This window comes from Vanessa cardui, chromosome 12 (assembly GCF_905220365.1).
Source record: "Vanessa cardui chromosome 12, ilVanCard2.1, whole genome shotgun sequence".
Taxonomy (NCBI): Eukaryota; Metazoa; Arthropoda; class Insecta; order Lepidoptera; family Nymphalidae; genus Vanessa; species Vanessa cardui.
In genome coordinates, this window is record NC_061134.1 from 1,653,920 (window position 1) to 1,666,244 (window position 12,325).

Here is a 12,325-nt window from a genome sequence, read left to right on the forward strand (position 1 = left end):
TCTATAAATTTAAAATTAATAAGGTAAATAGATCCGCCAGATAGATCCGCCAAAAACTAACGGATTCGGAAACGATTACGGATCTTTCTTCTGCCTCGAATATCCGCGGATACGGATACGGATACGGATATCCGGCACATCACTAGTTATAATACATCATAATTACGTAGTAATACGTTTTGCGTAATTAAAACATCTAGTTATTCCTTTTACTTATTGTTTTTATTAAGCTATCCTTTTTACTTTTAACGAAATGTAAAAGTAAAGGGTCCCGGCGCGGCACACTTTTTTCTGTTGTTTAGTATGGATATAACATATCTGTTTATTAGAATATCATAGGTTGGAGCCCACAAATTATATATTTTTATTTCGTATTGAAAATATATTTAATTGACTTACATTTTATAGATCTCTAATTGAATAAATACTTAATAAAATAGCTATCGGAAACATCTTTTATAATTATAGCTATTGATTATTGAATATAATTTAGATTTTATGGAATATGTATCTATATTTTTTCAAGTTGAGCTATATCTATAGAATTCACACTTCTATAAGTTAGTTAACTTAGTTGTGCTTCGGTGTGGCAGATTCACTTTAGATGGTTTTATGAAGACAAAAATACATAAATAACAAAAAAAAATTACAATTGTCTGCTGATTTTGTAATCAATTTTAGAATTCTTCGACTGAAGTTTTACAATTACAATTGAAAACTGGTAATAATTATAACTTTTAAGCACTTGTCAACCATAGATTACACTTATTGTCTTTAGTCTTACTAGTTGTCAACTGTCATCGATATACCATTTTTGAGGTTAAGCGATTGTTGATGTTTTAGAAACTATTGTATCTATAAAACAATAAATTAATCAAGCCTTATAATTATTTAAGTAAAGATGGCCAAGCATCATCCCGATCTCATTTTCTGTAGAAAACAACCTGGCGTCGGTAAGTTTAAAAAATCAGCTATTTGATAGATTGTAACATGTTTTAAATTTTCTGGGATAAACACTATATTATGTTTTCAGCTATAGGACGTTTGTGTGAAAAATGCGATGGAAAATGTGTTATTTGCGATTCGTATGTGCGTCCCTGCACCCTTGTTCGAATATGTGACGAATGTAACTACGGTTCATATCAAGGTAGATGCGTCATTTGCGGTGGACCCGGCGTGTCTGACGCTTATTATTGTAAAGAATGTACGGTTCAAGAGAAAGATGTAAGTTCAAAATGTAATAATATCTTATTAAATTTTTTTTTACAAATTTCAAAATTTGTAAATCTTGTGAGGCACATTTTTCGAAAATTTATTTTTAAATTTTATATAAATAGTTATTATTTATTTAAAATTGTGTATCACATAGCCATATATGTGATATGCATTCTATAAAAATGATTCGATATGTATAAAAAATTTGTTGAATTATGTAGATTTTTTACAATATTGTAATGAAATTTATTTTTTGCAGAGAGATGGTTGTCCAAAGATTGTCAACTTGGGTAGCTCGAAGACTGATCTGTTCTACGAAAGAAAGAAATATGGGTTTAGGAGGCACTAGCAGTAAAGTTTTTTTTTAGTTTTTATACCTTTAGTTTGTGGTCTAAAGTCATTATACAGAAGTGACTTATCTGAGCTAGAAGGACTTAAACATATAATTGCAATACTAAAACATGTAATTGCAATTAATTTAATATTTTCTTCATCATGGACTAAAGGGTTACCTTTAGTGACAGTAATACCAATTATTCCTATTTCTCATAATTTCACGTAGCAATGTATAAAGATACTACTATAACTTATAATAGTTGCCATAGTCATACTTTTCATGAATAATATTTGTTCTATCATGAAATATGGTTAATTATTATTTTTATTGTAATAATTAAATAATATAAATCCGAATTAAATGATGAATGAATAACTAAGTGTAATTCTGTTGTATATTAGTTATTCCAATTAACTGGTTCAAATCATAAATAAGTATGTGTAATCAACTATTATAAATGTGTTGCTAGGTTACTGAGTGTAAAATAGTAATTTTAAAAAGCTACATAATATATCTAGAAAATATAGGTTTTCCTGTTATACACTGTGGCAATAAAATTTGACCAAAGTTTGCCTACATTGTATAAAGCGTTTCTTTGTAAAGTGAAAAGTGTCTGCCCATAATTGACCCACTATTGGGTCCTAAAAGTAATTTTAAGGATACATTTAAAGTGTCTAAATGAAAAATCCACTATTTTTAAAATATAATATATTTTTGATTTTGAAAGCAAGCAAACTACCAATTTATATCTTAACATGATATAATATTGTCAACTCCATTTATTATACCTTAAACTAGAATTAATTCTAATAATATAATTCTTATAAGTACTTCAAAAATACTAGTGTTTCATTTTCTACATAATTTATACATAGGTATTTACTTAGAAATAATATTATTTGTATATTTTTGTTTTAACTGTCGCTGATAATGCTGTTGGATGAGCTGGCTGTGTTGGTCCAAATATTTGCCTCATTGGTACCAACGTCTGAATATGCTGGTCTTGCTGGTATTATCGGAGATCGAGTACAAACACTGAAAATGATAATGATTATAATACTTTCATATAATTGAATAAAAAAAGTTATATAATGAACTTCTTAATAAATCAATATGTTGGTGATATCAAAAGTGAAATTATAAATTCTAAACATTATTTGATAGTTTTGTTATGTGATCAAAGACATGCATAGATACTCATGCATCAGTCTCAGAGATTCTTCCACTGACCTGTATCAGCTTTGTCCAAACATCGTCCTACAAGAAATAACAGTAGCATAATGAAATTTTGGATAAATTAATTGAATACTAATTTTAGGCAATAGTTGTTTTGCTTTAAATATTTTTGTGTGAGTTTCGTGCAGTGTCTCACCAATAGTTACATTTCAGTATTTCATTGCTAGGAATAAAAAAATAGTAAAAAGTTATTTTAGTATTGTCTGTGTGTAAATCTCACTGTCTTTGATTAGACATAATCTGTGTTGGCTAAATACTATAGTAAATCAGAATGTAGTGTGTCAGTAATTTAATTGTTTAGCTACAAATAACACTTATTACTGATTAAAGATAATAATAAAGTACCAGAATAAGTCATTGGTACTTCTCGGATGTGTGATATTTATTTAAGTTTTGGAGGGCGCCAATTTTTAATTATTGTTCCTAACCTAATGTCTAAAACTATATAGGTACACGTGTCGCGTAGAAAAAAAAGCCTGAATGACTCGCCAGTTGCAATCATAATTTAGCATGTTGTATGGCTGCCATAAAAATCGCGGTTTTTTAGAATTTTGTCCATATACAACAACAACAACAACAGCCTGTAAATTCCCACTGCTAGGCTAAAGGTCTCCTCTCCCTTTGAGGAGAAGGTTTGAAACATATTCCACCACGCTGTTCCAATGCGGGTTGGTGGAATGCACATGTGGCAGAATTTCTATGAAATTTGTCACATGCAGGTTTCCTCACGATATTTTTCTTCACCGCTGAGCACGAGATGAATTATAAAGACAAAATAAGCATATGAAACAGCGGTGCTTGCCTGGGTTTGAACCCGCAATCATCGGTTAAGATGCACGCCTTCTAACCACTGGGCCATCTCGACTCTTTTTTGTCCATATATTGTCATAAAAAAATATATATGGCTAACTCTATCTAACAAGTATACTGGGAAGATGGTAAATCTAGTAAAAATATTCATAGTGTCCATATACTGGACTAAACATTCATTATTTTGTTTATATCTGGATTAAATAGGCAACCGACGCTTAATTGCACTCTCCTGTTTGATATTGATATTCAAAAATAATATTTAACCTAAAATTACCGTTAATTTACATCGGAAAGTTTGACATTTGTTAACTCAAGGACGAGTGATTGGATAGATTATATTTTTATAGATGTCATACCGTGGAAAAAGATGGAAGGACAAAGGGTACATACTTAAAGCATTCTATTTTTTAGCTGACCAAACTGAAATGGACGGTCACAATCATGGGTTTAAATATAATAATTTAAACAAACGTCATTTCAGTGGAGTAGGAATTTTTAATTAATTTTATTTTCAATGATTTACAAAATAAATTTTGGTAATTTAAAATGTTTACAACACTTTTTCGAGGCTGGAATAAAATTGTAATATTAGTTTTAAACTAATTTTACTCACGAATTGACATCTTCCAATTTCTTCAGCAGCCGCTCGTTCTCTCTGCTCAGGAGCTCTTGATCCCGCAGTAGTTGGTCTCTCGTTACGAACAGTTCAGTATTTTCCTGTCTCAGCGCTGAATTCTCAGCCATATGCAATTGGACCAATTCGACCAACTCTGTTTGCGGGAGTTGGTACAGTTTGTTTGATTCTATGGATGGCGTGCCGCGGTTTCTTTGACCTATTTAATTAAGATTTGAAATATATATTCTAAAGTTCAAAGTTTATACTTAAATGATGTATTATAGTAACTAAAAAAATGTGTTAGATATATCCCATATTAGTAAAACAAGCAAAATTGTCTATGTTTAAATTTCATTGTCTTTGATGAGTTTGAGTATTTCTGGTATCTGTAAATTTGGCGGTACATTATGTTAGAGTATGGTCTATGCCGGAAGATTCTGCAGTAATAACCAGTACATTGGGAGTGAACTATGAAATAATATTCAAAGAATCAATATAAAATTAGTACTATCATTCAGACTGATCGTTATAAACAAGTTCAAGGCCGTTCTTCATAATAGCACCATACTCCATGACTTACTAATACGGCATCCTGATGATGACATAGAATATCAGGAACTTCCATACTACACATGTGATGGGACTTTGTGCGAGTCCTTCTGTGTAGGTATGGCCCATGATAACTAAGATCAGGAACGGTGTAATGATATATACCGATTGGTTATCATGTCTTACTTATCGAGTCCACGTTGTAATCAGAGTGCACGTGTATGGCGGCTCGGAGGTGATGGTTCTCAGCTTGCAGAGCTTCCACCTCTCTCTTGAGGCTCAGGATCAGTGCGTCCCTCGCGTCCTAGTTGTGATATATGACGTCATAAATACACAGCCTACAAAGTAGCATAACTTTGACAATATTAGTGCTTTTTCGTAAAAAATGGACTTCGTGGGAGGCCGTGCAAATGCCATTAATGATTATGCAAGAGATTATATATATTAGGCAAGTGTAATAATAGGCTATTTGACAATGCGAAAAATAAATTGTGAATTATTGTAATCAGTGTATATTATGAGTTTAAAAATGGTTATTTACTAACTTTCGTTAGTAAATAATACTCAATTTATTCAAAAATCAATAAATAAAAATGCATTTTTTCAAACGTTTGTCACGTGACACAAAACGCCCCTGATTGGCCGGGCTTATGATGAAGTCACTTGTAAACCTTGCTTTTCTGCTATATGTACCACAGATTAAAATACAGCAAAGTGACATCACCGACCCCATTGCAGCGCCATATTGTCCAAGAAGCGTTTACGCGCGTTATTTAAATATGGAATTTTTAAAATGATATTTTTCGGTAAATAAGTACTAGAAATAAATAATATAAAATGGATTTTAAAATCCAGTCAAATAGCCTATTGTAGGACATAGCAACTCTTTGTAAGGTGGGGGCGGTATCGCGTTGCCTCACCATCTTGACGACGGGCTTGGACTTGATCTTCTTGGCGCGCGCGGCGTAGCGCAGCGTGTTGACGGTCTCGCTCAGGTTGGACTTCGTCGGCGCGATGCACGCGATCTGCCAAGGAGGACAACATGCTAACCACAAAATTAATGGACGTTTATATTTATATTTGTCCAGTCCTTTCAATTGGTACAATTTAGGACCATATTTAGACGGTTAAGTAGTTTATGAGCAGTTCCGTCAATTACGAGGTTTCTAATATAGACTGTCAAGTATAAGTTGGCGTTCGTGTGGCAGCACCTGCTACACCCTTTGTTTTGCCACTTTTTTGTTTATTTTACCAATATCTCCCTAGAAAATAATTCTCTACGTCTAATTTTTAATAGATTTTGGGTAAGTTATCTTAATGAGGATAAATAAAATAAATAAGATATAAATGAACAAAAAAAATTAGTACATGTTTTTGCCACACGCCCACTTACACTTGACGTGCTATAACTCGGAACTACTTACACCGGTGACCATCGCGAAGCACACCCTGACTAGATATATATTGATTAAGAGATGGTAATATACTCTTACAGCTGACCTTAAAGACGATCATTTGTAAAAAATAAAGGTAAAGCGGCATATTTTTCAATACAAGATTATATAGATCCCAAAATAACGTGAAGCTAATACTTGTTATACAATTAGTATTGAACTAACATGACTTCGTATTTTCATATATTGAAAAAAAGTGACTATTGAGTTTTTTGCCGGGTCTTCTCGGTAAACCTGCATCCGATCAGGTGGAAGCTTCACTTAATTAATCTTGTGAAATAACGCTTCATAAGTGCTTGTAAAAGTCGACTTAATTAAAGTATATTTTCATTTTACCATAAAAACATTGTTATAGCCCTCGTCTGGAATTAACGTCTACGGTGTAAACGCGGTATTTTTTCACATTTGCAGATTTAGATCTGTCAACCGAGGTCTTGGTCCGACAAGGTAGAGATATCGAACGTCTTTGGGATCGTACTCAGTCACGTCGCAACTAAATATTAGATGTAGTTGGTATTCTCACCATCAACGTAACTCCATTTCCAGCTAAACTATCCGCCAATAGTTTTGTGAGCTTGCTATCCCGATACGGTATGTGACCCTTCTTCCTACCGTCGCTTAACTGCGCTATGCAGTACCCTGCAAGTTATTAGTGGATTTTCTGTACAAATTATTTACAAATTCTGTTCGTCTGAGCTAAGGCAAGGTGCGTCGTTGACCAGACATCGCGATCAATTGATCGGCATATGAGACCACTGGAATAGCTCTATTAAAGACATATTATAAGTTTTAATTATTATTTCTTTTGTTCTTTTAGTAAGCAATTAAAGTTGACTCCGAAAAAACTGGCTTAATAAAATAATATCGATCGCGATGTTTGATACGACGTTTTGATCTTAAACTGATCGAAGGACTATTTGAATTCTTTGATTTTTGAATACATATTTCAGGTAGAAGTAGAATTTAACAATTTTCCCAGCACTGGTCTACATCACGCTGTGGAAGCTCGGCCTTACTCACCCAGGACCATGAGACTCCGGTTGATGTTGTTGGCCTCCTCCAGCGTCTTGCCGGTGCTGTTGGTGCGCTTGGTGACCTCGCTGCCGGCCAGGTCTACGAAGTTGATCTTCCCGTGCGTGGCGCACGCCACGTCGCGGTGCGGGCGCGCGGCGCCGCGCACGCGCACGCTGAGCACGGTGTGCGAGCGCGACGAGTGCGCGTTCATGGCGTGCGCGCCCACCGCGCGGTTGCGCATGCCTGCGCACAAAGCCACACGCATAAGCCACGGGGCGGAAGATGGATTGCGACGAGTTAACAATCTTAATGTAACATATGTTTACGTAAACTAGAAATAGTTAATGAGCACTGGTAACCGAGAAGCTATAGGGAATGAGGACCATGTTGTGAGGAAGGTCTTAAGCATGGAGGTAGAGGACGACCAAAGGAACGATGGATGGATTGTGTGAAAGAAGATATGGTTAGAAAGAATGTTATTTGTGAGACAGAAGAGAGAATTAGAGAGTTAGATAATGTGCGCTCGACCTTCTGACTTCTTCTCTTAACAATAGAATTCAGAGGGTTGACGTTTAAGGAAAAAGGTCTCCTGGGGTCTCAGTTGGTATAGGGGCCCCTCAGGGATCAATTCTTGGACCTTTTCTGTTTCTCACATATATAAATGACTTGCCCTTTCTTGTTGGGAACAAACATTATATAGTATTGTTTGCTGATGGCACCTCCTAAGTTTTTAAAATTAATAGAAAACAGGCACAGTACGACGACGTAAACAATGCTATAGATGATATAGTGTATTGGTTTAGCGTAAACAATTTTAGACTAAATAATAATAAAACTAAAATTGTGAAATTTAGTACACCAAATGTACATAATGTAAAAGCCGATGTGCTCATCAACGGGGAATCGATGGATCCCATTGATTCTGCTGAGTTTCTTGGCCTTACTGTTGATGCCAAGTTGCAATGGGGCCCCCATATTAACGGATTGGCGAGAAGACTGAGTTCTGCGGCATTCGCGGTCAAAAAAATTATGTACCGATGTTGATATGGCTCGCTTAGTATATTTCAGTTACTTTCACAGTATAATGTCATACGGTATTGTGCTGTGGGGCAACGCAGCCGCTATCCATACCATATTTGTGATACAGAAGAGGGCTATTCGCGCAATCTATAACCTAGGAGCTAAAGAATCGTTAAGGAATAAATTTAAAGAAATCAAGGTTGCTTCTCAATATATATTTTGCAATGTTATGTATGTACGAAAAAATATTAATGATTTCATGAGAAAATGTGATACTCATAACATTGGTACAAGGAACAAACACAAACTTGTTACTCCTGTTACTTGACTGCATAGAGTCAGTAACTCCTTTGTGGGACAATGTATACGGTTTTACAACAGGATGCCAGAAAGCGTTCAAAACGCCTCTGTTGCCAAATAAAAAAAAAAATTAAGAAACGCTTGTGTGCAAAAGGTTATTATACTATTAATGAGTTTACGATCGATAGCACACCTTGGGAATGAAATCATCTCATATTAAATTGTTTATTTTTATAATACATATATGAAACAAAAAAAAACCCGCTGAGTTTCTTTCGCCGGTTCTCTCAGGTCAGGGTATTTTCTTTTCCGAACCGGTAGTAGTGTTTCAATTGACCATCAATAAGAAAGTGTAATGCTTCTATATTGAATAAAGTTATTTGAGTTGACAGAGAAGTAAGGAAAACATGCTGCGCTGTCCCCGAGTATAATTGGGTTAAAATGCAGAAGGATGGCGATGGGGTAAACTACTGTGTTTGAAAAAGTACTTCATATGTCGATTTTCCTAATAAAAAGCCACAAAAATATATTTCGGCACAATAAACCAATTTTCTTGGAAAAATTAAATTTTAAACCATTTTTAGGCATTTGGGCCTAAAAAACGCTGTCAATTATTTTGGTGATGTCACCTTAATCAAAACAACAGTTTTGTCTGTACAACAACAACAGCCTGTAAATTCCCACTGCTGGGCTAAGATCTCCTCTCCCCTTGAGGAGAAGGTTTGGAACATATTCCACCACGCTGTTCCAATGTGTATTGGTGGAATACACATGTGGCTGAATTTCTATGAAATTAGACACATGCAGTCTTCCCCACTATGTTTTCCTTTACTGCCAAGCTCGAAATTAATTATAAACACAAATTAAGCACATGTAAATTCAGTGGTGCTTGCCGTGTTTTGAAACCGCATTCATCGGTTATGATGCATGCGTTCTGACCACTGGGCCATCTCGGCTCTTTTGTTGTATGTACAATTGGCACTCATTCAACACTAACAGCTATAAATATTTGGTGTTTGTGGGAAAGTAATGAATTATAATTGCTATCGTTGGACTAACATTAAAACTCCAGTAAAGTTGTTTATTAATATTATATATATATTTAAATCATATGTATTCACGTACTGATATTAATCTTCACTAATATTATAAATGTGAACGTAACTCTGTCTGCCGCTGTTTCGCTACCAATCTACTGAACCTAATCTTATAAAATTTGGTATGAGCCCGAAGAAAGGACATAGGAATTTAATTGGTATTATTGGTATTATATAATTTAGTAATATTCGACTAAAATCCTTACGATACCTTACAAAATCCAGACTGCTGGCGATATTCCTTACTTTAAACCTTGTTTTATATATAGGTAAGTTATGTAGAACTTACCTTCCTCTAAAACAGCGAACAGATCGTCCAATTGCTCACAATCGACCATGAAAAGATTCTCGACGTAGAAACTGCGGCTCTCCTTCGACCATCTCACTTGTAACGGTTTCCTTGAATTGCCCGGATTTAATAAATCTATTACCTGTAATGGCCCATCTATTTTAACGATAACAATACTTAGGATAAATATTTAAATTAACTTTACGTAACCTTTAACAAATAATTGGATGAATCAAAACTAAATTTAATTATATGTATTTTATTTTATTCATAAATACCACTAAGAAAATATGACAATCTTAAATAACTTGGTGGTAGGGCTTTGTGCAAGCCCGTCTGGGTAGGTACCACCCACTCATCAGTTATTCTACCGCCAAATAACAGTACTCAGTAATGTCGTGTTCCGGTTTGAAGGGTGAGTGAGCCAGTGTAACTAATTAAAATTATTAAGTATATTATGTCAAATAAAAGCACATGCATGTCACCTTTTGATAGATACGAACCTTTTCGTTGTAAATTTCCAAAAAAGACGCTTTAAGAATGAAGTGGCAGTCCGGTCGGTCGCGGATAAGTTGGAACAGATACACGAACGAACGCACTACGAGCCCGTGCTCTTCGGAGTAAGGGCTCGCGCCACTCTCTACCTGATTGATTATACACCTTGTTTATTTATTTATTTACTTACTTAGGACAACCAACAGTAGATACAATAACACATTGAATAGGTACAATATAACAACTTGAATCAAGGATAATGTTCTACAATTTACAGGTAGTCTCGGCATGCACTTTTACAATACACATATTTTATAAGATGTTTTTAAGTGACATTTAAAAAAATATTTTTTGTTATTTTAATATTCATTTAATATAATATATAAATAAAATTTAAACGGATTCTAAAAAAAGGATCAGATCGACGTTTGTATGTAACATTGTTAGAATTAAATTATATTTGAGTATGATGGTCCATTTGTATGCCATACGTATGCTTAATTTCGTAAGTGTAGGTATGTTTGTCCACGAATTACTCGAAACTTAAGTCATATTGACATGATCATTTTTAATTTAAGTTAGGTACACTAACTTAGGAAACAGTGTTAGTTTCATTAAAATTAGCCGAGTAGTTTCACAGATATATTTTTAGTTCATTAGCTGTTTCTAATTTGGAAGTTTTGAAGAAATTAATTTTTTTGTAAATTGTTCTATAAATTAATAAAATTGCGATTTATACACTTGATTAGTTTAATTATGAAATGTAACAAGGGGTGTTTTTTTTTTTTATTAGTGTATTATTTAAAAGTAGGTACAAATATTTATTTGAGCATAAATATTTTTGTCGGAAACGCTTTTCGCTCAAAATAAATCAATGATCGTAAATAGTTCTTTCGAAGTAAATATAGAAGAAACTTTATCGAGAATGTGTCTGTATACTCATTACCAATTTACAGGAAATATAAATATTTATTGAAATCTGTTTTAAAAAACTGTAATACATGGGCTGTTACAGTATATTCTAGCGTAAATTATTAGCACTCTATTACGTCCCTATAACGTATACGCCTACTACACATACGAGATGTGTTCAAAAAGTATCGCGAATTTTGAACCAACATAAAGCCACAAAAGGATCGAAATTCGAATATAGGTACGTGAAAATTCAAAATTCGCGATACTTTTTGAACACACTCGTATATACTAGACTGTAATAGCCCATAAGGCCGAGATCGAACAAAGCCAAATCCTCTAAAAAAACTTCAATTGATTTCAATTATTGACATTCTCTGTTTACTAAAATATAGATATTGATCGAAAGCGTTGGAAAACGTTCAAAATGTTTACTATAATGATAATAGGCGTGATGGACACAACGTTATAGTGGTTTTAACACGCGATGTTTTATGTTCATATTTTTAATAAACCCCTATTCATATTTGTTAGAAATACATTAGAAAAAACTACCAAATATTTCTATGTCTAAGTTTAATCGTCATTCGATTCCATTGATAGGACATTTTGACATAGCATAGTTGCAATGCTGATACTAAATACACTATAGAATTTGTTTATTTACGATATCACAAAACTTCAACAAACAGTTTCTCAAATTATTTAAATCTAAATTATCTATGTCTATCTTTACTATATATTGTCCATTTATTACATACAAAAACTTTTCTTGTAAATCATTCTATATATTAAAAAAACTGCATCAATCCGTTGCATAATTTTAAAGATCTGAACATATACAAGGTGTGTTCAAAAAGTGTAGCGAATTTTGTGTTTTTTCAAAATTTATTTATTTATTCATGAATACCTATTTTGTCCCCTTCAAAGTAATCCCCATGAGATATTTTTACACTTGTGCCAACGGTTTTTCAAACC

The 12,325-nt window shown here is 33.8% G+C and overlaps 2 protein-coding genes across 2 annotated transcripts in view; one reads left to right on the plus strand and one right to left on the minus strand.

Annotated features, from left to right (window-relative positions):
• The first annotated feature begins 778 nt into the window (after window positions 1–778).
• LOC124534251 (PHD finger-like domain-containing protein 5A) lies at window positions 779–2,382 on the plus strand. The gene is made up of 3 exons (XM_047109994.1): window positions 779–953; window positions 1,034–1,224; window positions 1,475–2,382. The coding sequence occupies exons 1-3, from the start codon at window positions 902–904 to the stop codon at window positions 1,562–1,564; spliced, it is 333 nt and encodes a 110-aa protein (XP_046965950.1). The 5' UTR covers window positions 779–901; the 3' UTR covers window positions 1,565–2,382.
• LOC124534252 (kinesin-like protein KIF12) overlaps window positions 2,244–12,325 on the minus strand; it is a 29,257-nt gene continuing 19,175 nt past the window's right edge. The window contains exons 6-13 of the mRNA XM_047109995.1: window positions 10,444–10,584; window positions 9,941–10,082; window positions 7,241–7,477; window positions 6,744–6,859; window positions 5,687–5,791; window positions 4,953–5,070; window positions 4,215–4,434; window positions 2,244–2,587 (exon numbers count right to left, since the gene is read on the minus strand). Of these exons, the coding sequence (XP_046965951.1) occupies window positions 2,467–2,587; window positions 4,215–4,434; window positions 4,953–5,070; window positions 5,687–5,791; window positions 6,744–6,859; window positions 7,241–7,477; window positions 9,941–10,082; window positions 10,444–10,584 (1,200 nt within the window). The 3' untranslated portion in view covers window positions 2,244–2,466. The remainder of the gene's footprint in view (window positions 2,588–4,214; window positions 4,435–4,952; window positions 5,071–5,686; window positions 5,792–6,743; window positions 6,860–7,240; window positions 7,478–9,940; window positions 10,083–10,443; window positions 10,585–12,325) is intronic.